At 41.1% G+C, this 27,931-nt stretch overlaps 1 protein-coding gene across 6 annotated transcripts; it reads left to right on the top strand.

Annotated features, from left to right (window-relative positions):
- Nucleotides 1-302: 302 nt before the first annotated feature.
- On the top strand, nt 303-27,923 carry SETDB1 (SET domain bifurcated histone lysine methyltransferase 1). 6 transcript variants are annotated; one of them, XM_031967482.1, is made up of 22 exons: nt 319-666; nt 3,863-4,132; nt 5,275-5,426; nt 9,990-10,024; nt 10,719-10,818; nt 11,751-11,876; nt 12,696-12,897; nt 15,750-15,823; nt 16,626-16,816; nt 17,986-18,154; nt 18,818-18,956; nt 19,067-19,225; nt 20,103-20,708; nt 21,189-21,305; nt 22,509-22,678; nt 23,345-23,970; nt 24,654-24,682; nt 24,781-24,913; nt 25,294-25,459; nt 25,968-26,179; nt 26,542-26,630; nt 26,777-27,923. In XM_031967482.1, exons 2-22 carry the CDS (start codon nt 3,873-3,875, stop codon nt 26,892-26,894), a joined length of 3,873 nt encoding a protein of 1,290 aa, XP_031823342.1. In that variant the 5' UTR covers nt 319-666; nt 3,863-3,872; the 3' UTR covers nt 26,895-27,923. The 6 variants fall into 6 exon arrangements, with proteins under 6 accessions (XP_031823346.1, XP_031823342.1, XP_031823344.1 ...); XM_031967484.1 differs by having other exon boundaries at nt 3,916-4,132; XM_031967483.1 differs by having other exon boundaries at nt 320-666; nt 18,025-18,154.
- The last annotated feature ends 8 nt before the right edge of the window (nt 27,924-27,931 follow it).

The following is a 27,931-nucleotide window of genomic DNA, read 5'->3' on the forward strand; positions in this document are numbered from 1 at the left end:
GCAGAGGACCGGGGGAGGGGAGGAGGGAGAAAGGGAGAGGGGGAGGGGGGGGTCCGCGGCCTAATTGTGCCACCCGGCTCTGCCATTTTCCGCCTGACTGATCCTGAGCAAATTCCTCAGTCTCTCTGGCCTCGGTTTCTTCCTCGGTCGAAAGACGAGGGGGTTTCCGCGATCTCTGCACCCTTCCGGGACGCTATAAATCCAGTAGGGCGCTCCGGGAGACGGCGTCCCCTTTAAGCCAGGTCCCGCCCCTCAGCTTGGCCCTTCTCTTCCAAAAGTTCTGCCACGCCCGCCCCTCAGAAAGCACGTGGGGCGGCCGCCTCCGCCACCGAAAAAAGCGGCCGAATCCCAGGCAGACGCTACGCCGGCGGGGTTTGAGCCGCGCCGGCCACCATCTCCGGGACCGGAAAAGCCTGCGGGACGTGCATCCGGCGTCCGTCCTGCTTTACGTTCCCCCCTCACCACCACTCCTCCTCCCCGACCCCCCGCTCCAGCCTGCTTTTCTCTTATCCCCTCAGCTTGGGCTTCCCTCGCAGTCCCTGCCGCCGCTAGCCCCGAGGCGTGAGTCTCGGGGGCGGGGAAGAACTAAGGGGCGGTTGTCCGGCGAGCGTGGGACGCTGGGGACCGGGGGAGGAATGGGGAGTGGAGCAGTTGGAGCCTGAAGAGGTAACTTAAGCAGGGACCGGGCCCGGGGGGCTGCACTCGCGCCGGGCGCGCCGGGCCCCTGGGCCGGGGGCAGCGGGGGGGCGCGCGCGGCGAGCAGGCTGCGGGGCGGCCGAGCCCTGAGCCGCTCGGCGGAGAGAGGGAGTTGACAAGGCCCTGGGGCCCTGGGAGGAAAAGGGGGACCTGTGGGGGGCAGGGGGGGGCGGAGAACCGGGCGGACCACGTGACTGCCTTTGCCCAAACTATTTTAATTGTAAACTTGGTCCGGAGCTCTTGGTGGTCTCTCCCTTTAGCACCTGGATGTGGCCCATCCCCAGCCCATGTGCGGGGCCGGGCTGGTTCCCGCCACCTTTCCGCACCTTTCTCTTCTGTTGTAGTCGTTGCTTTTTTCCTGGGAGCGCAAGCCCTTTAGTCCAGGAGAGACCGCTCGTTGTGCTTGGGGAGAGGGATTGCGATACAAGCAAAAGCCAGGTTCTGATAAGTGCTTTTAGATCACGGGTCTAATTATCAAAGAAAGATGTTGGAGAAAGTGATGCCCGTCCTAACAAAAGCGAAAGCTTTTCTTAAAAATTATCTTACACACTACGAGGCGTTTACTGTTACGGAAACTGTTGGTTCAGTGTCACTATGGATAGAAGCATCAGATGATTGTAAGTTGTGCTTTTGCATATGTATTAAAGTTTTAAAATACGAAAAACACATAAAATCCCAACTTCCACCTGTTGAGACAGATAACCTGATTATAGCACACTTGCTTTTATTTTTTTCCCAGTAGTATTTACTTTTCTAAATACATGCAAAGATAATTTTTAATATTAACTTTTGCAAAACTTTGTGTTTAAAAATTCCCTTTATCTCCCTCCCCGAGACAATAAACAATCCAGTATAGGTTAAATGTGTATAATTCTTCTAAACACATTTCATATTTGTTAGTTAGGCAAGAAAAATCAAAGCAAAAGGGGAAAAAAAACGAGAAAACAAACAACAAAAAGGGGCTTTGATCCACAGTCAGTCTTTTTGGATGCAGAGGGCTTTCCATCCAAATTTATTGGAATTGCCTTGATTTACTGTATTAAGAGTCAAGTCCATCACAATTGATCATCACATTACTGACATACTTGCTTTTCTTATTCTCACTGGTCACTTAGGAACTAAAACTTAATAGAAAAAAAAAAAACTTTTTTGTTAAATGAATATATGCTTTCTTTAATTGCATGTGGTGCTGTTTTAGTTGTTTTCCTACCCCCACTTCCTCTTCCAAAAAAAAAAAAAAACCCTCAAGAATTGAGAGGCTTATGGGTTTACTACCAGAAACTTGCCATGACTAGAAATGGACATGATTTTTGTTTTCTTAGACCTGTGATTTACTGAGATTCAACTTAACGTCTTATTTTTTTTAAGCTTTTTATTTTCATAACATATGCATGCATAATTTTCAACATTCACCCTTGCAGAACTGCAATTATTCTAAATACATTTCCATATTTGTCATGCTGTGCAAGAAAAATCAGATCAAAAGGGGAAAAAAACCAAGAAAACAAACAACAAAAAGGTGAAAACACTATTCTTTGATCCACAGTCAATCTCCACAGTTCTCTCTCTAGAAGTGGATGGTTCTTTCCATTCCAAGTCTTGAAATCCCTTGAATTACTGAATTGTTAAGAGCCAAGTCCATCACAGTTGATCATAATGTAGTCTTGTTGTTAGTGACATACTTGCTTTTCTTATTCTCATTGGTCACTTAGGTACTAAAACTTCATAGAAAAATCATCCTTTTTATTAAACGAATGCATGTGGTGCTGTTTTAGCTGTTCTCTATCCCCACTCCTTAAAAAAAAAAAAAACCCTCAACAATTGATATTCTCATGGATTTACTACTAGAAATGAACATGATTTTTGTTTTTCTAGACCTGTGATTTACTTTATGATTCAACTTAAGTTTTTTTTTTTTTAATTAAAGCTTTTTATTTTCATAACATATGTTTGGATAATTTTCAACATTCATTCTTGTAAAACCTTGTGTTCCAAATTTTTCCCCCCACCCTCTCCCCTATATGGCAAGTAATACAATAGATGTTAAACATGTGCAATTCTTCTAGCAAACAACAAAAATGTGAAAATGCTATGTTATGATCCACATTCAGTCCCCCAAGTCCTCTCTCTTCATGTAGGTGGCTCTCTCCATCACCAGTCTATTATAACTGGCCTGAATTACCTCATTGTTGAAAAGAGCCAAGTCCATCAGTGTTGATGATCACATAATCTTGTTACGTGTAAATATTCTGGTTTTGCTCATTTCACTTAGCATCAGTTCATGTAAGTCTCTCCAAACCTTTCTGAAATCATCATACTCATCATTTCTTATAGAACAATAACATTCTATTATATTCATGTACCATAACTTATTCAGCCATTCTCCAACTGATGGGCATCCATTCAATTTCCAGCTTTTGCCACTTTGCAAACATTTTTACATATGTAGCTCCCTTTCTTATGATGTCTTTGGGATACAGGCCCAGTAGAGACACTGTTAGATCAAAAATTATTCACTAATTAATAGCTCTTTGGGCATATCAACTTAAATTCTTACAGATTTGCCTGGGCCTTTGAGGAGTTAAATGACTTAGTTATGGCCACACAGCTAGTATATGTCACAGGCAAGACTTGAATCAAAGTCTTTTGGACTCAGAATCCTTTTATCTTGACATGTCTTCTACAGGTATGAATACTGATATGTGTAGACATGACATGCCATTAAAATAAGGTATGTGTTTAGTCACTACCTCTGCATCTGTTTCCTCAGTTGTTAAATGGAGGTGATAATAGCACCTACCTCACAGAGTTTTTTTGAGAACCTAATGAGGTTATATTTGTAAAATTGCTTAGCATAGAGTCTGGTACTATAAAAATGCTTACTCCTTTCCCTTCCACTATTCTAGCAAAATGGGTATTTATGTAATCTATAGGATTGTGTCCCTAATGTTCTTCTGTGCTCTTTAATTCCATTCTGGTTTACCAGTCAGTTACTACTACAGATTAAGTACTCCTTGTTCAGGAGATAGTGCAGGATTCAAAGTGAATTATATTTGGATTATCTGAGGATAGGGCTGGGACATGGATTTCCCAGTTAACTATGGTCTTGGTTTATTTTACAGTTTTCTTTCTTTCTTTCTTTTTTTTGGGTGGGGGTCCTGCACAGAACCTCAGGCATGACCTCTTTTCCTGGGTGTTTTGGTTTGGGTGCTGCTGCAGCTGGGATGGAACCTCAGGAGATTGCTGAGCTGCAGCAAGCTGTGGTGGAGGAGCTGGGCATCTCTATGGAAGAACTTCGACAGTTTATTGATGAGGAATTAGAAAAGATGGATTGTGTAAAACAGCGCAAGAGACAACTCGCTGAGCTGGAATCCTGGGTGGTTCAGAAAGAGACTGAGGTCGCCCATGTTGATGAGCTCTTTGATGAAGCATCCAGGTAAGGATCAAGTGGTGTGGAGAAGAGGTGTCAGTATTATAGAAAAGCAACCACTAAGTGGCCAGTTATTTAAGTTACACCTGACCAGTTCACTAAGAGGTTGTTACCGAGATTAGACTCCTGAAACAAATAAATATGTATAGGACATTTCAGGCATCAGAATAAAAGAACTTTTAATGACTTGAATTAACCTTCCAAGTATTTCTGCCCTTTATAGCTCAGGGGTGAATACAAAGGCATGGTCACCTAAAGTAGCTTCATAATTAAGTAGAGATCCAAGAAGATAGCTATGGAAATCTGCTTTCTATCTTTCATGTTATCGAAACATTTCATTCTAGTACAGTCAGTTCCTTGTAAATACTTTTTAAAAATTTGTATGTACAAATGAGTAACAAGAAATTCCAAGTTCAAAGCCTTTGTTCCTGCTTCCCCCTCTCTATCCATAGACTGACACAACTACCCTTTGTTCTCTAGTTTAGAATATCAGGAGAATGACTGATCCGACTTTCTTTAAGTAGGTGTATTGTAAATAAGTTATTGCATTCCAGTATCTACTTCAGCCTCTTCCCCCACCATAGTACCCTTATTGGAACTCAATTTTTCAGTTGAAACCATTTAGTGGTAAAGTATACTTGAAAAGAAATATCAGTCCCCTACTTCAAATACATTATGAATATAATGTTATTGAGATGTTATTGATGAAATGAAATGATGTCAGAAGATCTGTGTTCAATAATTAGCCCTAATGTTTTATGGTAGTATAATCTTGGGCAAATCATTTAGCTTCTCAGAATACCATTTTTGTCAAATTTAAAATGCTCACAATAATATTTGACCTATCTATCTTATAGGGTTCTTGTGAAGAAAGTAGGGGTAAATTGTGAAACACTATATAAACTGTAATCATTATATGTGGGCTCATATGAAAACTTAAACACCATTTATAACAAAATGCAGCATTTGTATAATGCTTTAAAATTTGCAAAGAGATTTACATCTGATCATTGTTTCAACAGAAAAATGCTTTTTGAATTACAAGCAACTTACTTTAAAATGAATGACTTGTGTATTTATGTGACTTTTTAAGGGCCTCCTCTCTACTACTGTTTTTGGCTTTGACTCTTTTCCCTTTTTCTATCCAGGGCAGTGACTAACTGTGAAACTCTGGTGAAAGATTTCTACTCCAAATTGGGGCTGCAGTATCGAGAGAGCAGTTCTGAAGATGAAGCTTCTAAACCCACAGAAGTAATTGAGATTCCTGATGAGGATGATGATGTCCTCAGTGTTGATTCAGGTGAGGGACAGGGGCTAGGACTAAGTGTTCTCAGGGTTATAGTGGGAACAAATAATGGACAGACTTATTTGTATTTTATCTTTTACCTTTGTTTCATCTTTCACATGCATTCCTGATGTGATTATTTTCTAATTATGTAAACATTTGTTTAGGGTCTTCTGACTTGGCTCTGTGCTAGGGGAGAATATAAAAACATACAAAAATAATATTTTTAAAGAGTTTACATTCTATTGGAGGGATGCAGCTTTTTAAACTATGTATGGTAATTTAAGAAGGGGGACAGATGTGTATCTTTTTTTGTGTGTGAATGAGGGAACTGAAAGTATGAAGAGAGAAGAGTGCTAGTAACAACCTCATTGGGTGTCAAACATAGGGAGCAAAAAATCCCAAAAGGTGGATTAGAAAAACGGGCAAACCAGAATAATGTCATGACATTGGATATCAGGAGAACAAAAAATATCTAGAAGTGTTTAAGAGTAGCAAGTATTCCAGAGAGTGTGAGGAGAATGAGGATGGATAAAAAGGACAGTTGATTTTATATCTGGGGTATTCATTTTCAAGAGGGAAATTTTAGAGAATTGGAAAGTGGGAATCCAACTCAAGAGTTTAAGCACATCATAAGTAATTAGAGGTGATGAATTCAGACTCTTCATGAAGTAAGGGGAAAGTAACGGTATGATTGGGTAGTCAGAAATGCTGAATATGAGAAATTTAAAGAAATACAGATTTAGCTCATGCATTTATTAAACACCTGCTGTGTCAGCATTAAGTACTGGGAAGAAAAACACTAAAGTAAGACGGCCTCTTTCGGCAAGGCAATCTGGGTCAAGTGACTTGCCCGGGTCACACACATAGTGTCAAGTGTCTTGAGGCCGAATTTGAACTCTGGTCCTCCTGACTCCAGCATCAGGGCTGTCTCTAACATTCTTGTATCATCAGGTGCAGAGTGAAGTAAACAATTAATGACTACAATAATGTAAACTAAAATAATGCTAGAAGGGTCCTGAACTCTAAATAATCATAATGAGCCATCTCAGAAGAACAGGTGATGAACTCTGCATTCCCCTCTCTTGACTGATTGGAGTGAATAAATGGCACAGAATATTTAATATACTGATAGCCATAGTCATGGTGTTGGTTGTGTTTGCTTTAACAGTTTTTCTTTGTTACAAGGGGAGAATTGTCTGCTACTGGGTCAGTCAGAAATGACTAAAACACAAAAGCAAATGGTATAAATGTGAATTTTATTTTAACATTTTAAAAATTGGAGATGGAGGGAGGAGGAGATGATGTCATGCTAGTAGTTGTTGACAGCAATACCAAGGGAATTTATTTTAAGAGTAAGGAAAAGCCAAGCCTCTTAGTGGTTGGAAGTGAAGGAAACTGAAGCTATGAGGGAGAGATATAGGAGTTATTTGATAGAGAAAGATCCATGAAGATTTGGGACTGCTTGAGTTTAATAGAGATAGAAGGGTTTAACCTTTGAGGGTGGGAAGGATTCTTTATACTCTCTGATATAGGAGAGAAAGAGGAAGAAGAGATCAGTGAAGACAGAAATTTTTGAGATAAAGAAGAAAGAAATTGAGGGAGCAGCTGTTGATTCATTCCTAAGGAGAGGCTTGCACATTGAGCATTGTCAGAGTCGAGAAAAATGTTAACATTTCCACCTGCGGTGTTAGTGATGCTTTATGGAAGAAGTAGGAATTGTTCCAACTTGAAGGGTGAGTAGTATTTGGATAGAGATGGAGATAACAAAGGAGGGCATTTTAGGTCAGGAAAATATTGTGAGTGAAGACAAAAACTTGGAAAAGCAAGTGGGATTCAGAATAAAACCATTTGGATGAAGCAAATAATTTGTGGAAGAGGTAGTAGTGAAAGAAGGCTACCACTTCACGTACTTGAGGAATGACACAAGGATCCCTTATGATAAGTGGTATCTGAAACAAATGGAAAATTGGCCAAGATTAAGGGTTCAGAACAGATTTTTGTATGAAGAAAATTGGCATGTCACCTTTGCCACCAAGAAGTTTTTCTTGGCTCACATTTTCCAGACCTTGTTCCTGCCTGAACTAATCTTTCACACTTAGCTCCTTCTTCCTTGTTTTCTAGTTTATTTGTTTGCTTTTCCTTCCCCTCAGATTATAAGGCTCTCAACAGGAGGGCCTGTGATGTATTTATCTAGCATACAGTAGGCACTAAATAAATGTTTGCACTTGAGTGATTTTTAGTTCTCTATTAGGATCAATTCTAAAGAAACAGAAAAGAGAAGAACTTGAATAATTTCATCTCCAGCTTGGTTTCATGTGCTAATATAGAATTTTAACATTCTCTTTAAGGTCCTATTCCTCAGATTCCTTATCAAGAAATCTTAATCTTTCAAGAACTGAGATATAATCCAGAAAATCCTAAATGAAAAGGGTAATCAGTTTACAAGCACTTATTAAGCAAATACTCTAAGGCAGGCACTGAGCTAATCTTAGGATATAAAGAAAAAAGGAAATTGATTCCTGGCATCTAGTTTATTTTATGATGGTGGAAATGACATGTTCATAAAAAGTTATCTGTAAAATATATACAACCTTAAAATGGCACATCTTATGTGCTAATGGGTTTGTTGGCTTTCTGATTTAAAACCTCTTCATTTTTTCTGTTCCATCCTGTAACATCTTTGGGCAGCTCTTCAGTATCTATTAAGTGTCAGCTATGTGCAGAGCATTTTGCCAGATTCAAAGATAGGACATAGCCAGTGAGCTTACAGTCCAACAGATTGATATGCATGTATATAAATATGCAATGCTGTGGCATTAATGTGCAATAAACCAGGTCAGAATAGAAAAGAGATAAAAAGTGCTTTTAGAGAGTGAAGGAAGAAACAAGTCATTTCCTAATTAGGAAATCAAAAATGGCAGCATTTACTGTAGAGTATGGTAAAGAGGAAAGAGTGGATGCATTCTGAGAACCAGAGTCAGATCCCAGTTGTGCTTCTTTGATTGCTTGAGTGATGTGGAATAAGTCATGTAACTTTTTTGGACTTCAGTTTTATCACTTGTAAAATGACTTGATTACCAAGTCTGATTAGGTCTAAATCTATGATTCTGTAACCCTAAATTGAATAGTTTCAATTAGTGGAGATGTATTAAAAGTAAAAGCTTGGAGAGGACATGGTTCTAGATACAAACAGTAAATTAGCATTAGTCGTTTTCAGCCGTAATATAATACACGTGGACGCAATATTATTGTGGGAGAAAGCCAGATAGGCAACAGGTCAGGAAAGACCTTTAATCTCTGGTCAAAGAAGTTAAAGTTATCTGCTGTATAATAGGGAGTTGTTCAAGAGAACTGTACAGTTCTGCACACATATATTGTATCTAGGATATACTATAATATATTTAACATGTATAATACTGCCTGCCATCCAGGGGAGGAGGTAGAGGGAGGGAAGGGAAAAGTCGGAACAGAAGTGAGTGCAAGGGATGATGTTGTAAAAAAATTACCCATGCATATGTTCTGTCAATAAAAAGTTATAATAATAATAATAATAAAATAAAATAAAAAATATAGCTGATAACTTAAAAAAATAATAATAGGGAGTTGCTATCTCCACTTTAAGCCCTTTCTCCACAGCCTCAGCCTGATAGGGAGGTGATCTGGGATTCTCTAAGAAATTTTGACCTATGTTAGTGGAAAGAGAATTCAACACATCTTGATCTTGGAAATATTAAACCAAATAAGAGAATTATTGAAGGGTTTTAAGTGAAGCAGTGCTCTGAAATCTGGGCATAGGAAGGTAAAGTGAGGAAAGACTGTAAGAAGACCAATTAGGAGACTGGAGTTCAGGTAGGAAATGATTAGAGCTTTTATATCAAGTTAGCAATGGCTAAAAATAGAAAAGAGGTGAAATCTGTAACTTTTGAAGGTATAATTAGCACAACTTGGTAATTAGTAGCAAGGGAAGAGTCAGAGGTAACACTGACATTTAGAGGCTGGGTAATGGCGAATGGCGCTGTCATTGGCAGGAGACAAGACAGATGAGTCACCTTGAGAAGAAAGATGTTTTCTGTTTGTGACGTGTTGAGTATTAGTACCTTTAGACAGTAACATCTAGTAGGGATCTGGGAAGAGGTCAGGACTAGAGGTGTCAATTTGGGGATCTTCTGAGTAAAAAAAGGTAGGAAGAGTCATGTGAGTAAATGAGTTTATCAAAACTGAAGAGGATCCAAGAAAGAAGCTTTTGGAAGATACCCATTTTAAGAACTTGAGAGGAGGAGGAACTGAAAAAGAATTGGTCAGAACGTCAGGAGAAAGTAGTCCCTACAGAATCCAGCAGGCAAGAGTCTCAGGGAGGACGGTGTGCTTAGCAGTATCACATGTCAGAGCTGAAGACTGAAAAATGGAGGGTGCAATGAGAAAAGCCTTTGGTGAGCTTTTTAATAGCGAAGTTCTCTAACAGGATTGAGAATGGCAACTTCACTGCAAGTTATCGAAGAGCAAGTGGGCGATTAAGGTTAGTTTTTTTTATAGGAAATATAATTATAGGGATGTCTTTTTCTCTTAAACCCGCAGGTGATGCAGGCAGTAGAACCCCAAAGGACCAGAAGGTGAGTTAACTGGGAGGATAAGAGACGAGCATTAAAGAAGCTGTTAGGATAGGGTTACTCCGCGCCATTTGAGTGCCTGCTGTTTGTGGAAACCTGTTCCAGACACTGTAGAAGACAGAGAAGCTTTTGATACTAGGAATTGGGTTTCCAGTTGGAGAGACAGCACTCATACCCATGGAAATGATCGAAGAAAGTTTACAAGTAGACTTTATGAAGATAAAGTTGGGTGTTCAAGTGCAAAATAGTCAACAAGAATTGATTAAATGCTTACCACAAAGGAAAGCTAAAACATCATCCTTGCCCTCAAGACGCTCCCATTCTAATATGAAGGGAGACAACTTGCAAATAATTATGTACATACAAGATAGAGAGTAGCTGGAAGATGTTCTTGGAAGTACTAGCAGGCTTTCAATGTGGGCTTTGAGCTCAGTCTTGAAGGAAGCCAGGGGAGTGAAGAGACAAGGATAGAGGCAGAATTAAGGAGTGAGGAGGATCAAACAAGGTAAATCAGGGAAAGTTTCCTAGAAGAACTGAATTTTGAGCCAGGCTTGGAAGCAGAAGCATGTTGTGCCAAGAAGTTGGCTGTCCTGTTGACTCACTACAGCTCAGGCTGTTTAAAAGGCAAGCTAGTTCTGCACCTGGGGAGAAGACTTGCTGATTCAAAACTTTTGCTTCCCCAACCCCTGTCCTACAGCTTCGAGAAGCTATGGCTGCCCTGAGGAAGTCAGCCCAAGATGTCCAAAAGTTCATGGATGCTGTCAACAAGAAGACTAGTTCTCAGGACCTGAACAAAGGTCAGACTTATGGGATGTAAAACCATTTGCTTATTGGCATTAACTAAGTCCTTTGTCTCACAATCCAGTCTGACTTATTTTCTGTAGTTGTTTTTGATTCTTGGTTGCCTTGCCACTGCTTTTGGCATATGGTGGCTCACTTAAAGAGTCATGAGTTTTCCCTTTATTTACCTCCTGCAACTGGACCTTGGACTGTTTTGCAGAGCATGAAAACATTCCCCAGAAAAAAAAAAAAAAAGTATTGTTGACTCCTTGTAGCCAGGAAGACATGCAGAACTTTTGGATAAGAATTTGAGATTATTTGTAGAATTTGGCTTTCTGCTCCTTCAAGGTAGCATTGGTAATTGAAAAACCATGCGGTTTGCCCTCTAGAGCATGGGCTTTTGAATCTTTTTTTCTGTCAAGGACCCCCTTTGACAGTCTGATGAGATCTTAGACCTCAGAATAATATTTTTAAATGCACAAAAAATACATAGCATTATAAAGGAAACTAATTCTCTTGAAATAAAGATGTGATTTTTTTTTTTTAATCATTTTCTGGACTTCGTGAAATCTATTCATGGTCTCTTTGTTGGTCTGTGGGTCCCTGGAGAAGAACTGCATAGAAGCTAATCCCAACCGGGATGGGCCAGCAGGAGGCCAAAGGGCAGGCTTCCACTCCTCTCCCTTTTTCTTATATCACCCCAGAGATGACAACCCCTAGCAGTGTAAGTTGATAATATCCCCAAGACATGGAGTCAGGAGGACCTGAGTTTGGATCTTTTAAAACTTACCAGCTTGAGGTGACCTCTTTCATTTCGAAGCCTGTTTCCTCATCTGTCATATGGAGACAAAAAAGACCACTAACCTGACAGGTTGTTACAAGTTTCAGATGAGATCAAAGATCTTGTAAGACTGAAAAGTGCTATATTGTTGTGATGATTCTTCCCTAGGGGCCTTGGGTCAAGTCCCTGTTGAGTTGAGTAAGGACGGTGACCTGGTTGTCAGCATGAGAATCCTGGGCAAGAAAAGGACCAAGACATGGCACAAGGGGACCCTCATTGCCATCCAGACAGTTGGTACGTACAGCCCAAGGGGAGAGCCAGTGGGCCAAGGCTTTGTCTGGATAGGCAGTCCCATTGCTTAGCAATCCATTCTGGGTCTGCCTCTTTGAGCATCATGTGATCCTCTTTATAGTGATTTATGAGGTTTCCTAGTTGCCCTTCACATCAAATTAACCATCTAATTATGTTCTTCCAGACATTCTCACCAACTAACAAACTCCCTTTACCAGGTATTTTTCCTGTTTTAGATTGTCTGTCTGCTAGTCTGTTCTCTGGGTCCCGTAAACTTTCACTTGGTTCCTGTTTCTTTGATGTCATTCTACTTTAGGAGGTTTCTGCTCTCCTCAAGTTCTGAACTTCTTCCATGATTTTTTCTAATTTTAGTTTTTCTCATCTCTAGTAGCTAATCAAAACAGATAACTGCTGGTTATTTGGCTTTTCAGTGTGTGCTCTTAAGCACATTCCCTACATGTGTTTTTTGTCCCTATTTAAACTGTGAGCTCCTTGAGGAGAAAGAGAAGAAGTACTCCCTATATTCCAGGCTTTCTCTGTATCTCTGTCCAGAAGTAAACACAGGGTTGTAGTGTGAAGAATTAGCAAAGTAATAAGTGGTAGAAAGATTATTGATTGAATTTGGCGGGGACTTGGGTTCAAATGTAGGCTTTTCGTCATTTAATCTGATTGGGTCTCAGTTGAGGTGTTTTTTTGTTTGGTTGTTTTGATTTTTTTAATGGGTAAAATAAGATGAATGCATAAAGTGATCTTCTAAGGTTCCTTTGAGCTCTATATCTATAATTTGTGAATTGACAATTGATGCCTTTCTTCCTTATCTAGGGGCTGGGAGGAAGTTCAAAGTCAAATTTGACAACAAAGGGAAGAGCCTGTTGTCTGGGAACCATATTGCCTATGACTACCACCCTCCAGCAGACAAGTTGTATGTAGGCAGCCGTGTGGTGGCCAAGTATAAGGATGGGAATCAAGTCTGGCTCTATGCTGGCATCGTAGCTGAGACTCCAAATGTCAAAAACAAACTCAGGTACTGGGATGGGGGATTATAGAAAGAGGCAACTGGAAGATTAGCAGCTACATCCTCTAAAAAAATTTCCAGTTTTCAGAACTTTCTCAACCATGTTCTTTTCAGAACTCTAGAAAACACAAAAGAATTTTCCTTAACATAGCATCAGCATTTTTATTTTTTTATATATGTATTTAAAAAGATGCTACATATATATACATATATACTTATATATATGTGTGTGTATATATGTGTGTATGTGTATATATACACACACACACACACAAAGTAGGGGTATTTCTAATAAGCTTAGGGATGACGCAAGGGTGGCCTACATCACCACTTGTTTGACTTCATGCTAGAAGTGATGGCTGTAGCAAGAAGGCAAGGGAAAAAAAACTGAGGGAATAAGCATCCCTCAGAAGAAACAAAATGACTTTTTCACAGATGAGATGGTATACTTTAAGATCCTAAAGAATCAGCTGAAAATTTACTAAAACAATAACTTCAACAAAGTTGCATGATATAAAATAAATTCATTTATAAATAATCAGCATCTCTGTTCAACATCAAGAAATTCCAACAGGAAAGGAGAAATTCCATTTAGAAAAACTACAGAATATATAAAATACTTGAGTATCTACTTACCAAAATAGAAGAACTATATGAATACAGCTATAAAACATTATTTGTGAAGATAAAGACAAAACTACATGATTTTAAAAATATTAATTGTTCATTGGTAGGCCAAGTCAATATAATAAAAATGACAATAGTACCTAAATTAATTTACTTGGGGCCATGCTAGTCAACTATCAAAGGATAATTGTATAGTATATAGTTCCAGAAAAAGTAATAATGAAATTAACATGGAAGGTAAAAAAAAAAAAAAAAAAAAAGTTAAGAATCTCAAGGAAAATAATGTAGAAAAGTGGAAAGGAAGAATGAATAGGTCTAGCAATAGCAGTTAAACTATGTGACTGAGTAATAATTATCAAAACAATTTGTATGGGCTAAAAAATTGACAATCAGGGGAACAGATTAAAAACACAACCAAAAGAAGTAAACAAACCTTGTAGCCTGATGTTCAATAAACTTAAAACCAGTCCTTAAGGACTCTCTCTGAAAAAATTATTGAGAAAACTAGACAGTAGTTTGACAGAAATTAGGGTTAGAGCAACATCTCACATCCTTTAAGAAAAATAAACTCCAAATAGATAGATGACAGCAGTATAAAAAGTGACATCACAAACAAATGACCTGTCAGAGCTATGGATAAAGGAAAAGTTCATGACCAAACAAAGGATAGAAAGAATCACAGAAAATAAAATGGACAGTTTTGATTACATGAAATTAGTTTTTCCAAATCCATTAACAGTAAGATTAGAAGAGGAACCAGGAAAAAAATTTTACAGCAAGTTTCTCTAATAGAAATCTCATTTCCAAAATAGATAAGGAACTAAACTCAAATTTGTAAGTTTATAAAAATAAGAGGTTAACAATTATAATTAATTAATTGTTGGAAGGTTTAGCTTTCAATGAAAAAAATCCAAGCTACCTATAGCCACATGAGAAAATGCTCAAAATTACTAATAAAATATAAGTCAAAGTAATTCTGAGTTTTCACAGCACATCCGTCAGATGGGCAAAGCTAACAAAAAAAGGAAAATGACAGATCTTGGAGGGGCTACAAGAAAATAGGCACACTGCTGCATTGTTAGAGTTGTGAATTGGTACAGACATTACAGAAAGCACTTTGAAATTAGACCTAATTATGAAACTGCATAACCTTTGATTGAATGATAGTCGGTTTATACTACTGAGAGAAAAGGAGAAAGAAAAGGTCTTATTTGTACAAAAATATTTATAGCCACTCTCTCTCTCGTTTGGGGGGGGGGGGGGGGGGAGTTGGTGGCAAAGAACCAGACACTAAGAGAATGTACATCAAATGAAATGGCTGGACAAATTATGGTATAAAAATGAAATGGAGTACTATGATGTTACAAGAAATGAAAAATGACTGTTTCAAAGAAACCTGGTAAAGAAAACTATAATCTGATACAGTGAAGTGAGTAGAACCAGGATAACAGTTTATACTGTAATATCAATATTGTTAAACAATTCTGAAAGACTTAAGAACTCAATTATTCAGTGCATTAAGCAAAAACATAATTTCAAAGGATTGATGATAAAGAATCCTACCCACTTCTCATGTCAAAAAACCGCTAGATTAATATGCAGAATAAGAAATATGTTGTTGAATATAGCCAGTATGGGATTTTGTTTTACCCAACTATTCTTATGTGGGAGAATGGTTTTATTTTGTTTCTCCAATTGGAAGATAAGGTTGAAGGGGAAAAAGAAATGCTTGAATGGGGGGTAGCTAGGTGGTACAGTGGATTGAGCACCAGCTCTGAAGTCAGGAGGACCCGAATTCAAATGTGGCCTCAGACACTTAACACTTACCTGGGCAAGTCACTTAACCCCAATTGTCAGGGGTGGAGGGGGGGGGGGGGGGGGGGTGAGGGGAACACACACGCAAAATTTTTTCAAAATAAAAGAATTAGGAATTTAGAGAAGGTGGCCTACCAGAGACGGGTTAGTTATATAGAAAAGGAATCCAAAATGCCAAAGAGAACAAATAATCTTTTTATTATAGATGCAGAGATGTAGAGGAGCTTCAAGGAAAAGAACTCTTAGTCACGGGAGTGGAAGGAAAGTCTAAGAACAGCAGAGAAGGATGAGGGCTGAAGTATCTTTCCACAGAGAGCAAAATAAACTTCATCTTTGGGCTAAAAGAGTAGAGGCTACTAGGGGATTATCTGCCAAATGTGGGGCAGGACCCTTGTTTTATTGTCACCTTTTATTTTTAGGTTCCTCATCTTCTTTGATGATGGCTATGCATCCTATGTCACACAGTCTGAGCTCTATCCCATCTGCAGACCATGTGAGTTCCCTTTTTCCTTCCTCTCTTGTAAGCCCTCTTCTTAAGTGACATAGTTGATATGTCTTTTTTCTTGGCTGGTTGTGGCCTCATAGTTCCACTCAAATTCTAGGAATTATATTAGGTGCTAAGATCCTGATGATACCCTCTGTAAAGTCCTGTATTCCTAGCCAAAATGGAAGAAATTTCTTCTACTACACTAGTTACAGTGATCCATGTTTTGGAGGTAACTTACAAATATATTATTTTGATCCTCATTCTTCCTGATGTTGCTCCCGGCATGAGGAAAAAGATACTAAAGAGTTATTTTTATAATATCCTAAAAGTAAGGTTATACCTGAGGGAAAGACTTTCCAAGGGTGCATTTCCAGATAATGTTTGATGGCAAACATTCACATTCAAAGGCCCTTAAAAAGATTGATGTAAGTGGGTTTTTTTTTTTTTTTTTTTTTAAATTCTATTTAGGCAACAATGCTACTTTTTTGGATTTGCTACCTGGCTTCTTTTAAACCCTTTAACAAAAGTCTTCATTTAAATTTTCCTGAGGATCCATACTCAGGTGTATGATAGGAGTTAGGAATATATGTACATGATTTGATTGTTTTTTGCACATATGATATTTGCATATGCTTACATGTGCCATAATCTATACCCAATTTTTAGGTTAGTCCTATTAGATCCCTTAAAATTATAATTTATTTTTTTCTTTGTAATTTCTTTTTTCCCTCCTACCTTATAGAATCCCAGTTCTCCATTTCTCCTTTCTTCACCTACCCTTTAATGAGATCTTTTTTCTTTTGAACAGTGAAGAAGACTTGGGAGGACATTGAGGATATTTCCTGCAGAGACTTCATTGAAGAATATATCACTGCCTACCCCAACCGTCCTATGGTACTCCTTAAGAGTGGGCAGCTCATAAAGACTGAATGGGAAGGCACTTGGTGGAAGTCGCGTGTGGAAGAGGTGGATGGCAGTCTTGTCAAGATCCTGTTCCTGGTATGGTCTCATCCTAGGCTTGTGGGGAGGAAGTCATTAAGTGGGAGAGAAGCTAATAAGGGTCAGTGGGTATTTCACAGAGGCTCCTATCTCTTCCTTCACTCCCACTTGTTCTAGTCATTTATAGGAAGACTTCATTTCTAGCAAGAGTATCTTTGTAAGTTGATATATAGTAGTTTCTTTTGTGAAGGAAGTAGACGTAGATTCTGCCACTGGATAACTAGCTAATGGAGGAAACACAGCAGAAACAGGAGATAAAAATAGTAGAGACATAGATACAAGCTTGAATTCAGTACCGAGCAAACCATGTACTATTGATTCTTGTCATTTATAGGAGTTATGTTCTGTAAGTTGCTGCAAATGCTGAATTAGCGAATACTAATTGTATTGCTTCTGAAGCATTGCTCCTAGGGGGTAAATATGGGGTTAGCTTCCTGTGTGCCTCTGGTCACAGCATTTCTGGAGTGGCCTCGTGTACAGATGAGTGAATTTCTCCTTCCTTGATGCAGTACCTTTCCTCATACCTGCAGGAAGCTTATCTAATACACAACCTCAGCGGGAATATGTGCACTGTGCAAATCCAGCTTTTCACCACTGCACTTGTCTGCAGATTATCACAAGAGTGCCATGTACATCGATTTCGAGGTTTAAAATAAATTTTAGCAAGTAGGTAAATTCATAAATCCAGAATTCTAAAAAACGAGCATCCGTTGTATATTCATTGGACAGTTAGTGCTTGGCTTGATGGCATGTGTGGCATATGGTTAGATGTTTTCTCTCCCCTTTTAGAGCTTACAGTCTAAATGCAGAATCAAGTTGGGCCAGTAGGCAAATCAGTTATTAATACAATTTCTTGAGTACCTCTTGGTTATAGAGCCTTATAGATAATACTGTGGAAAGATAAAAAGGATGAAGGAACTTGGGCTCTAGGGCCTAGGACAAGTATAGTTTAATTTGGATAAACAAACATATGAAAAAATAGTTAATAATAATTACCAAATAGAATATACAAAAGAATGCAAATTAACGAACTAAAATTATATTGTTATTCCAGTATGGGACAAAATGTGATTTAAAAAGAGGGATCTTGCAGTGGTGAGGGATATAGGGATCATTAAAGGAAATTTCCTCAGAGGAAGCACCTTTGGTGTGCTCCCTACAAATGACAGGACAGAATCCGGCCTCTCTCCCTTCTCCCCCGACATCAGGATGACAAGCGCTGTGAATGGATCTATCGAGGCTCTACCCGACTAGAGCCCATGTTCAGCATGAAGACATCCACAGCTTCCACCCTGGAGAAGAAACAAGGGGGGCAGCTTCGGACACGCCCAAACATGGGTAGGTATCAGAAGGGCTCCAGGGTCTCCCCTACCTTGGAAAAGAGAGAGCATACAGAAAGATTCTATTTCAATGTTCTTGTCACTTTGCTTTCTTGACTCACTACAAGTTGTTTTGTTTTTTAAATTGTGACTGCTTTTGTTGGTTCATCCATGTGGTATGAAAACAGCATACGTTTGTGATTATATCTGGACAGGGTTACAAATTGAGGTAATCTGCTGTAGAATGGAGTTTTTCTCTTAATGATGAAGGATCATTGTCAGCAAGATCTCATTTTCTACAGCCAATTTTTAAGCCTAGACTGGTTTTTTTCTGTTATGTAGCATACTTCTACCATCTTACATACTTAAAAAAACAAAACAAAACACTTGAATAAAACATAATTAAGAAAATAAATCCAGAAAGCACAAAATTCATATTGAATGCCAAAGTGCAAAACAGATAACCATGCCACTGGTCTCCCCTTATGTTAGCATGGATAATAAAGAAATTAGAGTAATAAAGAAGCATGGATAATAAAGAAATTAGAGTGATTCCATCCATTTTTGCTGATCATGCTTCTGCTTCTCTCTCTTTTGCCTTCACCCAAGGGTACATTGTAGAGTAGGATACAAATGGCACTAAGTGAAACTCCTCCCTGGTCCATTTTCTTTCCCCTGCTAGGTGCTGTAAGGAGCAAAGGTCCCGTGGTACAGTATACTCAAGATCTCACTGGTACTGGAACCCAGTTCAAGCCCCTAGAACCACCTCGCACTCCCTCTTTGCCTGCCCCTACTCTGTCCCCTCAGGTGGCTGATTTGGAGTGAGTATGATTCCTTTTTGTTCTCCAACCCCTTCTGGGCTTAGAAAGCTCTTCTTCCACTCTGTTCTCATCGTGGCCTTCTTTCCATGACCAGCTTTTCTCTCTCCCAGGAGTCTGGAGAGTCAGCTCGCCCAAGCACGGAAGCAAGTGGCCAAAAAGAGTACATCTTTCCGGCTAGGTTCTGTGGGCTCTGGTCATTCATCCCCTACATCCCCTGGGCTTAACGAGGCGGTCCCTGGCGGGAAGTCTGCAGTTGGCCAGACAGTGAGGTGAGATCAATCAGGAGCAACCTGATGGACTCTACACAGTCTGTGAGCTCATCAGCATCATAGCCTGAGGGTCTGTGGTATAAATAAAATAAAGAGGCAAATCAGTTTTTGGCTCAGGAAGTTCAGTTCAGTGGAAAAAACAAGAAGAATTGGGCACCCGTGACACAGACTGTGCACCAGGAAACGGCATCAGCTTTGGGGGATTAGAATGACCTGAGCCGGGAAAGCTCGTCTGGGGAGATCTCCTGCAGGAAGGAGATCTAAAGCAAGCTTTGAGAAGAATGGGTGCACCACAGGGATGGTGCTCAGAGCCCCAGGGGACCACCTCTGAGACTTGGGCTGGTGAAGGGGGGACGAGGAAACAAGTTTGACTGTCCAAGATGGGATGTTCAAGCCAGGGAATTTCAAGAAATTGGGATGGTTGGATATAGGAGGGGGCGGTGGTGCAGCTCGAGATTCTCAGGAAGTTGTGTCGGCCTTTGTCAGACTCTGAAGCATGGTGCTTGCTGTGCAAAGGTAGCCACGCATCGGGTAAAAGCTCTGGATTTGGAGCAAGGAAGACCTGAGTTCAAATCCTGCCTCAGACTTTTCCTAGCTGTGTGACCCTGAGCAAGTCATTTAACTACTTTCTGCCTCAGTTTCCTCATTCATAAAATGGGAATAACAAGCATCAGAAGCATCACATGAGATTACACCTGTACAGCACTTTGCAAACCTTAAAAGCGCTATAAAATTTCTGATTTTAGTAGTAGTAGTGGCGGTAATAATAGACTCATATTTCTTCAACGCACCACGTTTGGTAAGGTGCTTTCCTTAGCAGCAACTCCTGAGCTCCCATCTCATCTGGCTTCTCTCCCCACTTATTTCTTTTCATCAGATTAACACCAGGCTCTGCGACCCCTGGCCCAACTTTCCCAGCTTTTCATGGCATGCTGGAGCGGGCTCCAGCTGAACCCTCCTATCGGGCCCCCATGGAGAAGCTTTTCTACTTGCCGCACGCCTGTAGTCACACCTGCCTCACCCGAGTGAGGCCGGTGAGCAACGCACAGTACCGGGGCAAGAACCCCCTGTTGGTCCCTCTGCTCTATGACTTTCGGCGCATGACGGCCCGGCGCCGGGTCAACCGCAAGATGGGCTTTCACGTTATCTATAAAACACCCTGCGGCCTTTGCCTGAGGACGATGAATGAGATTGAACGCTACCTCTTTGAGACAAGCTGTGATTTCCTTTTCCTGGAGATGTTCTGTTTGGACCCTTATGTTCTTGTGGATCGGAAATTCCAGCCCTATAAGCCTTTTTACTACATCCTGGACATCACCCACGGCCAGGAGGATGTTCCTCTCTCGTGTGTCAACGAGATTGATACCACCCCCCCGCCACAGGTGGCCTACAGCAAGGAGAGGATCCCAGGGAAAGGTGTCTTCATCAACACGGGCTGGGAGTTCCTCGTTGGCTGTGACTGCAAGGATGGTTGTCGGGACAAGTGAGTTGAGGGCACTAGTTATTTTCATTTCCCTCCTGACTCTTCAATCCTTTCTCAGACTTCTATTTTTCTTCTCTATTATGTCCTTGTGATTCTTCATTCCCTTTATTTTTATTCTTCCCTAACTGTGGCTCTGCCCTAAAGCCTCTGCTGGTATAGGAAGGGAGGGAGAGCTGGACCTGGATTTTTTTCTGAGTGACTTTGGTAAAATACCTGCCTATCTCTGTCCCTATTATCTCTGCCTATTTTTGCTTCCTTCTTCCCCCATCATTCTGAATTTATTGGCTTCTTCATCATTCTTTAATGTTTTATTATGCAATCTCTATTCTTTCTTTCTGTATGTGTCTCTTTCAATTGTGTACATATATATCCTTCCCTTGAAGTGTGTGTATTTTTGTGTGAGAGAATCTCCCCTACCATATCATTTCTAGAAAAAAGTCTTTCAACCTCATTCATCCACCCCTTTTATTCTGTGTCCAGGTCTAAATGTGCTTGCCACCAACTTACTATCCAGGCAACAGCCTGTACTCCCGGAGGCCAGATCAACCCTAACTCTGGCTACCAGCATAAGAGACTAGATGAGTGCCTGCCGACAGGGTAAGTGAGAGGAGGAGACTCAGCCTCACACATGAAGGAGGCTACTGCTAATGGTTTTATTTTTCTTTGCAAAAATTTCTACTACAACAGACCCAAAGGGAATACAGTAATGGCTGCATTTTGCTTTTTGTTTTAAACAAACATTTATTTAATCAAATTGGATTCCATTATCTTTCCATTACTGAAAGGAAATAAAAGAATACCATTGGATAATCAGGGGAATTTTGCTTTGAGGTAAAGGATGATCCATTTCCAAGCTGTATGGCTTTTAATACATTCATCTTAGCTGGCAAGTAAAATTGTTAAAAAATGTATTTTGTGGAGTCAGTGCATTGACACTGGGGATTACCATGGGCAGAGTTCTGTTCTAGATTGTTAGATACAAATGAAATACATAAAATAAGTGCCATCTCTTTAAGAGATTTACAATATACATAGACATAACATATATACATGTCAAGACTTAGAAGAAAGCCATTATCCAAGTAAGTATAAAGTAACATCTTTTAACTAGCATTCATAAGCCCTTAAGGAGATATGAAACCAAAGCCTTATTGAGGGATAATCAGGAAATTCCTCTCAGGGGAGGGAGTTGAGCTGGGTGTCAAAGAGAGATGGGTACATGGATTGGCAGGGAGGCCATTCTGAATGGGAACAAGGTTGAATCAACCCAGGACTTACATCCTTGAATTTAAGGGTGTCAGAAAACAGAAGCCTAGGACTTGAGCAAACACTTAACTTGTGCTTTAGAATAAGCAAAAGGATTTTAGCTAATGTCAATACTGAAGGGAAGAAAAGTTAACTAGTAGTAATGATTCTTTTTCTAAGAGTTAATCTGTTGAATTTTCATACTAGAGAACTAGAAGGCCAAGTTCTAGTACTTAGATCTTATAGGTAATTAATTGCAACCATGATGTTGAAAATCTAAACAATTGCAACCATGATGTTGAAAATCTAAACAATTGCAACCATGATGTTGAAAATCTAAACAATTGCAACAGTAGGTTAATTAGCTAATAACTCTTTATTAGATATCAACATTGGCCTTTTGACTAATTCTTCTGCTATAATGTTAGCAGCTTTGAGGTCTCTGTCCATTACATGCATTTTAAAACAGAAGCACCTTTGGCAATACAGATTTGTAACTGTGATTAACGTTGTAGAGATCATGTTGTAATAGATTTTAATCTAATCTCTTCACAGGGTATACGAATGTAACAAGCGCTGCAAATGTAACATCAATATGTGCACAAACCGCTTGGTACAACATGGGCTACAGGTCCGACTGCAGCTCTTCAAGACCCAGAACAAGGGCTGGGGCATCCGTTGTTTGGATGACATCGCCAGAGGCTCCTTTGTCTGTATATATGCAGGTTGGTGGAGTGAGAGATATCGTAGATTCTTGGGATTGGAAAGGATGTCAGAGACCGTTAATTCAGCAACAAGATGTAAATGTCATTCCCAACAAGCAATCCCTTAAGCACAAGAACAATTTAGACTCACAGAGAGAGACTACTCAATTGTCAGACCCAGGAGAATAGAGGGGGGGCCACAGCATCTCCCTCCCCAGAGAATTTGTGTGAGATCTGTGTTTAGGTAAGTTGGGTTGCAGACTCTACTGAACTAGGGACAGGAGTAACTCACTAGGAAGATTAAGACCACAAAAGGCTAAAACTGGTAAAAGCGAATGAAATTTAGATGTCAAATAGGTATTGCCCAGCTGACACTGGTGAGACCTGTTTGAGGGATATTAGAATATTTTGGTTCCCTTAGAGAAATCTCTTAGCATGAGAGAAATATTACTTCTCTGGGCATGGGAGAAGAGACATGAAGAAATGAGAAGAGGAAGGGAGGAATGTTAGATCTAAGATTCAAAGACTTTCCCCAATCCCATATTAGATCATGATTTGTTGTCAGGGATGGATGACAGCAGCTTATTTTGGTAGATTTGGGGATCCTGGCCAGTGGAGAGATGGGGAGGAATGGAGTGAACTTGCTAAAGACATAATGCTTTAATTAACCCCTTGTTTTCCATCCAGGCAAAATCCTGACTGATGACTTTGCAGACAAGGAGGGTCTGGAAATGGGGGATGAGTACTTTGCAAACCTGGACCACATTGAAAGTGTGGAGAACTTTAAGGAAGGCTATGAAAGTGATGCCCCCTGCTCCTCTGACAGCAGCGGGGTGGACTTGAAGGACCAAGAGGATGGCAACAGTGGTACCGAGGACCCTGAAGAGTCCAATGATGACAGTTCGGATGACAACTTCTGCAAAGATGAGGATTTTAGTACCAGTTCAGTCTGGCGCAGCTATGCCACCCGGCGGCAGACAAGAGGCCAGAAAGAGAATGGGACATCGGAGACGGCTTCCAAGGACTCCCGCCCCACTGACTCGGGGACCCCCCACCTTTCTGCCCCTCAGACTTCTATGGGGGGTTGTAAACCTCCTTCCTCTGAGGACACGCCCAAGAACAAAGTAGCCACATGGCTAAGCTGCAACAATGTCAGTGACAGTAGCTTTGCTGACTCAGATAGCCGCTCCTCCTTCAGGACCAGTGAAGGTGGAGATGGGAGGGCTGGGGTAGGCCGTGGGGATGGAGAGAAGCCCTCCGTCTCAGGGTTAGGGGTCAAAGAAGAGGGGGATATCAAGGCACCCAAGAAAGAGGTGAGTAGGGCAGAATCCAACAGCTTTGGGGTTTTCTGTGCGTAGTGCTGATGCTTCACATACTCAACTCTGAATTGTCATGGGGGTTGTACACTTTGTGGATAATTTTTAGCAAATGCTTAATATAGCCATCCAGCTTTCCCCTCTTACCCAACTGGATTGGCCTAGGTTGCCACCTCCCACTCTCAGCTGAATATATGTCCAGGAAATATGATTCATTTTAATATCATCAGCAAAACATTAGCAAGAGAAATTATCTGATGAATTTCAAAATTGTGTGAATGGTCTTTTTTATTATCTTCTATTTGGGGTCCTCCATCCCCCATCAATACCATCCTTTAGCAGGGAGAATGAAGCATTGACTATATGTAGATTCTTTTGTTCTCATTAAACAGTTTCCATGTTGGGAGTGGAAACTGAAGCCCAAGGCCAGTTGAGTCTGCTCTTGGCCCCTAAGGTCAAGCCAAAAGGCTAACCTTTCTGAAGCCTTCTCTCCCAGGAGTGCTGCTGAGCCCGCCATGGCCATGACTAAGATGCAGGTCTCTCTATCAGTTCTCTGCCTTGAGGCAGCATAGCCCCCCACCCAGCACTGCTCCTTGATCATGGGGAAGGGGGGAATGTGGGGAAGCAGGCATAATTGTGGGGGGAAAAATAAACTTTGTATTTGCTACTTTATTTTCCAGGAGTCTGATGAACAGAGCAAGATTGTGTTGTAAGTATCTTCTGTTACTAACTCCCTGTTTCCAGATCTATCCTGCACCACAGTCTGAAAATGAAGACCAATTCATCTCCTTTTGTTTTGTCCACTAGGTCTAGTGAAGGTTCCAGGACTTTTGGATACAACCCATCCCCCTTGAAGACTGAGGGTATCAAGGGCCCACCTAGCAAGACCAATATACATCAGGCCCGGAGGCTTGTGGCGCCTGCACAAGCCAATCCTGATGTAAGCCATGCTGCCGAGCTTCTATCCTCTCCATGATTCTGCCAGTCTCAGTTCTAAGGCCAGGGAAAGCATTTTTATCATCTCCTGGTCTTGATGATTTTGCTAATTGAGGGGAGACCAAGGGTTCCTCCTTTTTTTCCTGCATGATTCAGCCTTCTTGCCTCTCCCCCCAGGGCTCTAACCTTCTTCCTTTTAGAATCAGTCCCTGGCATTTGTCTTTTAACCCCACCCCACATCCATTTTCCAACTGTTGATTCATTATGGAGACCTGAAGCAGAGAGACAGGTACTTGTGTGTGGAGGTGAACCCAGATTTCCCCAGCCCTAGCCATTCCTGGAGAGATAATAATCAAGTTTCATTAACTCTGTTCCTTCTGCCAGGATGTTCTGACATTATCCAGCAGCACAGAAAGTGAGGGGGAGAGTGGGACAAGCCGAAAACCTGTAGCTGGTCAGGCTCCAGCCACAGCAGCTGACAGTGATGACATCCAGACCATCTCCTCTGGCTCTGATGGCGAGGATTATGAAGACAAGAAGAACCTGTCTGGTACTTTGGGTGAACTTAAAGGGGTATCAAAGAAGTTTTAAAGGCTGAAGGTAGAGTAGGCCCAGGGCCTAGGAGTACTGAGGCCCATCTTCTTCCCAGCAATTCGTGTCGCACACTTTTCTTAGTTTATTAACTCTCTCCTCCAGTAGCTATTCTGTCATATTGCTGTAGCTTTACCTTAAAAAAAAAAAAAAATAGCCCATTTAAGTTGCTAAGCATCCCAGACTCTTTCTTTCTGAAAGGAAAATGAACAAGCATACCTGTAGGGAGGAGTAGGGACGGGATAATAATAGCTGATTTCTATGTGCTGCTTTACTTTGCACAATGCTTTAAATGTATTACTTCATTTGTTCTCCATCCCAAACCCGTGAAGTCAGTGTCCACCCAAGGGTCGCCCAGCTGCTCCCAGAGCTGGGACTTGAACCCAGTCCTTCACTGGCTCTAGTTCGGGACTTCCCTGCTGGGCCAGACCTTGTCTCCCAACCTTCATCTTCTCATTTCTCCACAGGCCCAATCAAACGGCAGGTGGCTGTGAAATCTACACGAGGTTTTGCTTTAAAATCAACACATGGCATTGCTATAAAGTCAACCAATATGGCGTCTGCAGACAAGGGTGAGAGCGTGCCTGTTCGCAAGAATACACGCCAATTCTATGATGGCGAGGAGTCTTGCTACATCATTGACGCCAAGCTAGAAGGCAACCTGGGCCGCTATCTGAACGTGAGCCTCCCTTCCCCACGGTCCCAAAGGTCCTCAATACTGGATGCCCTAAGGACCTGGAAATAAGCCCGCCCAACTCCCTCATTCTCTGACCAAAAATCCCACCTGTCTTATTGGGCCTCATTACTTTACCTCAGGGGTCCAACTTGGCCCTTGTCTTGTTTCCAGAGAAGTGTTTTAGCTTAAGACATTTCAGTAGCTGGCTGTCTCCACCAGCTCTTCCTCTTACTACTTGCCCTTTTGGCTCTTACCATTCCCTTACTTCTGCTCCTGTCCTCAAGTCCAACTGTATTCAATGTTCCTTCCAAAATTGTGGCCATTCATTCTCCTTGACTGACTTCATCCTGTTTCCATACCCACAGCACAGCTGCAGTCCCAACCTGTTTGTCCAGAATGTCTTCGTTGACACCCATGACCTTCGTTTCCCCTGGGTGGCTTTCTTTGCCAGCAAGTAAGAATCAGGGAGAAATAGAAGAAAGGGGTCTGAGCTTGGCAGAGGGAACTAAGGTGGAAATTCCCCAACTGTTTTTTGGTTTTGTTCTTACCGTTGAGCTGGAAGGGCTTCAGAACTTTCTTGTACTTTTGTCCATTTTCCAGGAGGATACGAGCTGGGACAGAGCTGACCTGGGACTATAACTATGAGGTGGGCAGCGTGGAGGGAAAGGAGCTTTTGTGCTGTTGTGGAGCCATAGAATGTCGAGGACGACTTCTTTAAACTTCCCTGCTGCATTCAGGATCTTCCGAGGCATCTCAGACCACCTCCCTATCCATTGGACTTGATCCCTCCCCTGCTTCCTCTAGTAGATAAAAATGGGAACCCTGCAGTTTGAGGGTTCCTTCCAGTGTGGTGCTATCAGGCAGGGCCCATCCCCCAGCCCACAATCTACTCTCCCAGCATGTTGGTTTGAGGAGATCACAGCTTGTGGACAGGGCCCTTCCATTCCTGCCCCATCTTCTCTTTCCCCTCTACTGCATTCACGTAAGTATGGCAGTTCTCATTTGTCCCCAAGATGGGGATTGTTTTTCCCAACCCCCCACTCCCACTTTGTATTCTTCCTTGAAAATCTTTTAACAAGGAGGTAAATCTGTGTCTCTGGTTTGATTTTTCTTCCCCAGTTCCCTTCTCCAGACCAAGAGAGTCTGTGATCCTATCTTAGTTTGTTATTCTTGCCCAGACACACTGTTCTCACAAAGTGTCTTGGATCATCAGTTAGTCCTTTCCTATGTTCACATGCCAGGTAAATTTTGAGGTGGGCAGAGGGAGGAGAGTTTGTGTAATTGTATGGTTAGTTATGAAGGTAAGAAACTGTTTTTTTTTTTTGTTTTGTTCCCCACCAACTTCCCATGTTCTCACGTCTGTTGCCATGTTTTATTTAATCTTTAATATATTTTAATTAAAAAAAAAAAAAAAACACACACACACACAAACAGTACAACATTTGGTCTGTGGGTTTGAAATGGTTCGATATGGTCCTCTCTAGGGAAATGTCTGTCACCCTCCTCTCCCTAGGCTGTTTGTAGTTTGGGTTTTCAGACTGAAAACCAAAACTGCAAAGTTCAATAAATAAGTAAAACTGGTTGCTGCCCCACTTCAGTCAAGCTAACCTGACAGAAGGAAGAGAAGAGTAAAAAAGGCCACGGGAAAGAGGCTAGAAAGGGGGACAGGAGGGAGGGCGCTCCTTGTGTTTCGGGCCCCAGAGGCAAGGACCCACTAACCCTGGTCCACTCTGGAAGTCTCTGGTTAGAGGAAGG

Source organism: Sarcophilus harrisii, chromosome 4 (genome assembly GCF_902635505.1).
Source record: "Sarcophilus harrisii chromosome 4, mSarHar1.11, whole genome shotgun sequence".
Classification (NCBI taxonomy): domain Eukaryota; kingdom Metazoa; phylum Chordata; class Mammalia; order Dasyuromorphia; family Dasyuridae; genus Sarcophilus; species Sarcophilus harrisii.

Bases quoted from the DNA above. Each gene is read 5' to 3' on its own strand.
- SETDB1 (XM_031967482.1), top strand. From the start codon at position 3,873: ATGACCTCTTTTCCTGGGTGTTTTGGTTTGGGTGCTGCTGCAGCTGGG. The intron at 10,819-11,750 runs GTCAGACTTATG...ATTCTTCCCTAG, and splicing joins TTCTCAGGACCTGAACAAAG to GGGCCTTGGGTCAAGTCCCT. The intron at 24,683-24,780 runs GTAAGTATCTTC...TTTGTCCACTAG, and splicing joins GAACAGAGCAAGATTGTGTT to GTCTAGTGAAGGTTCCAGGA.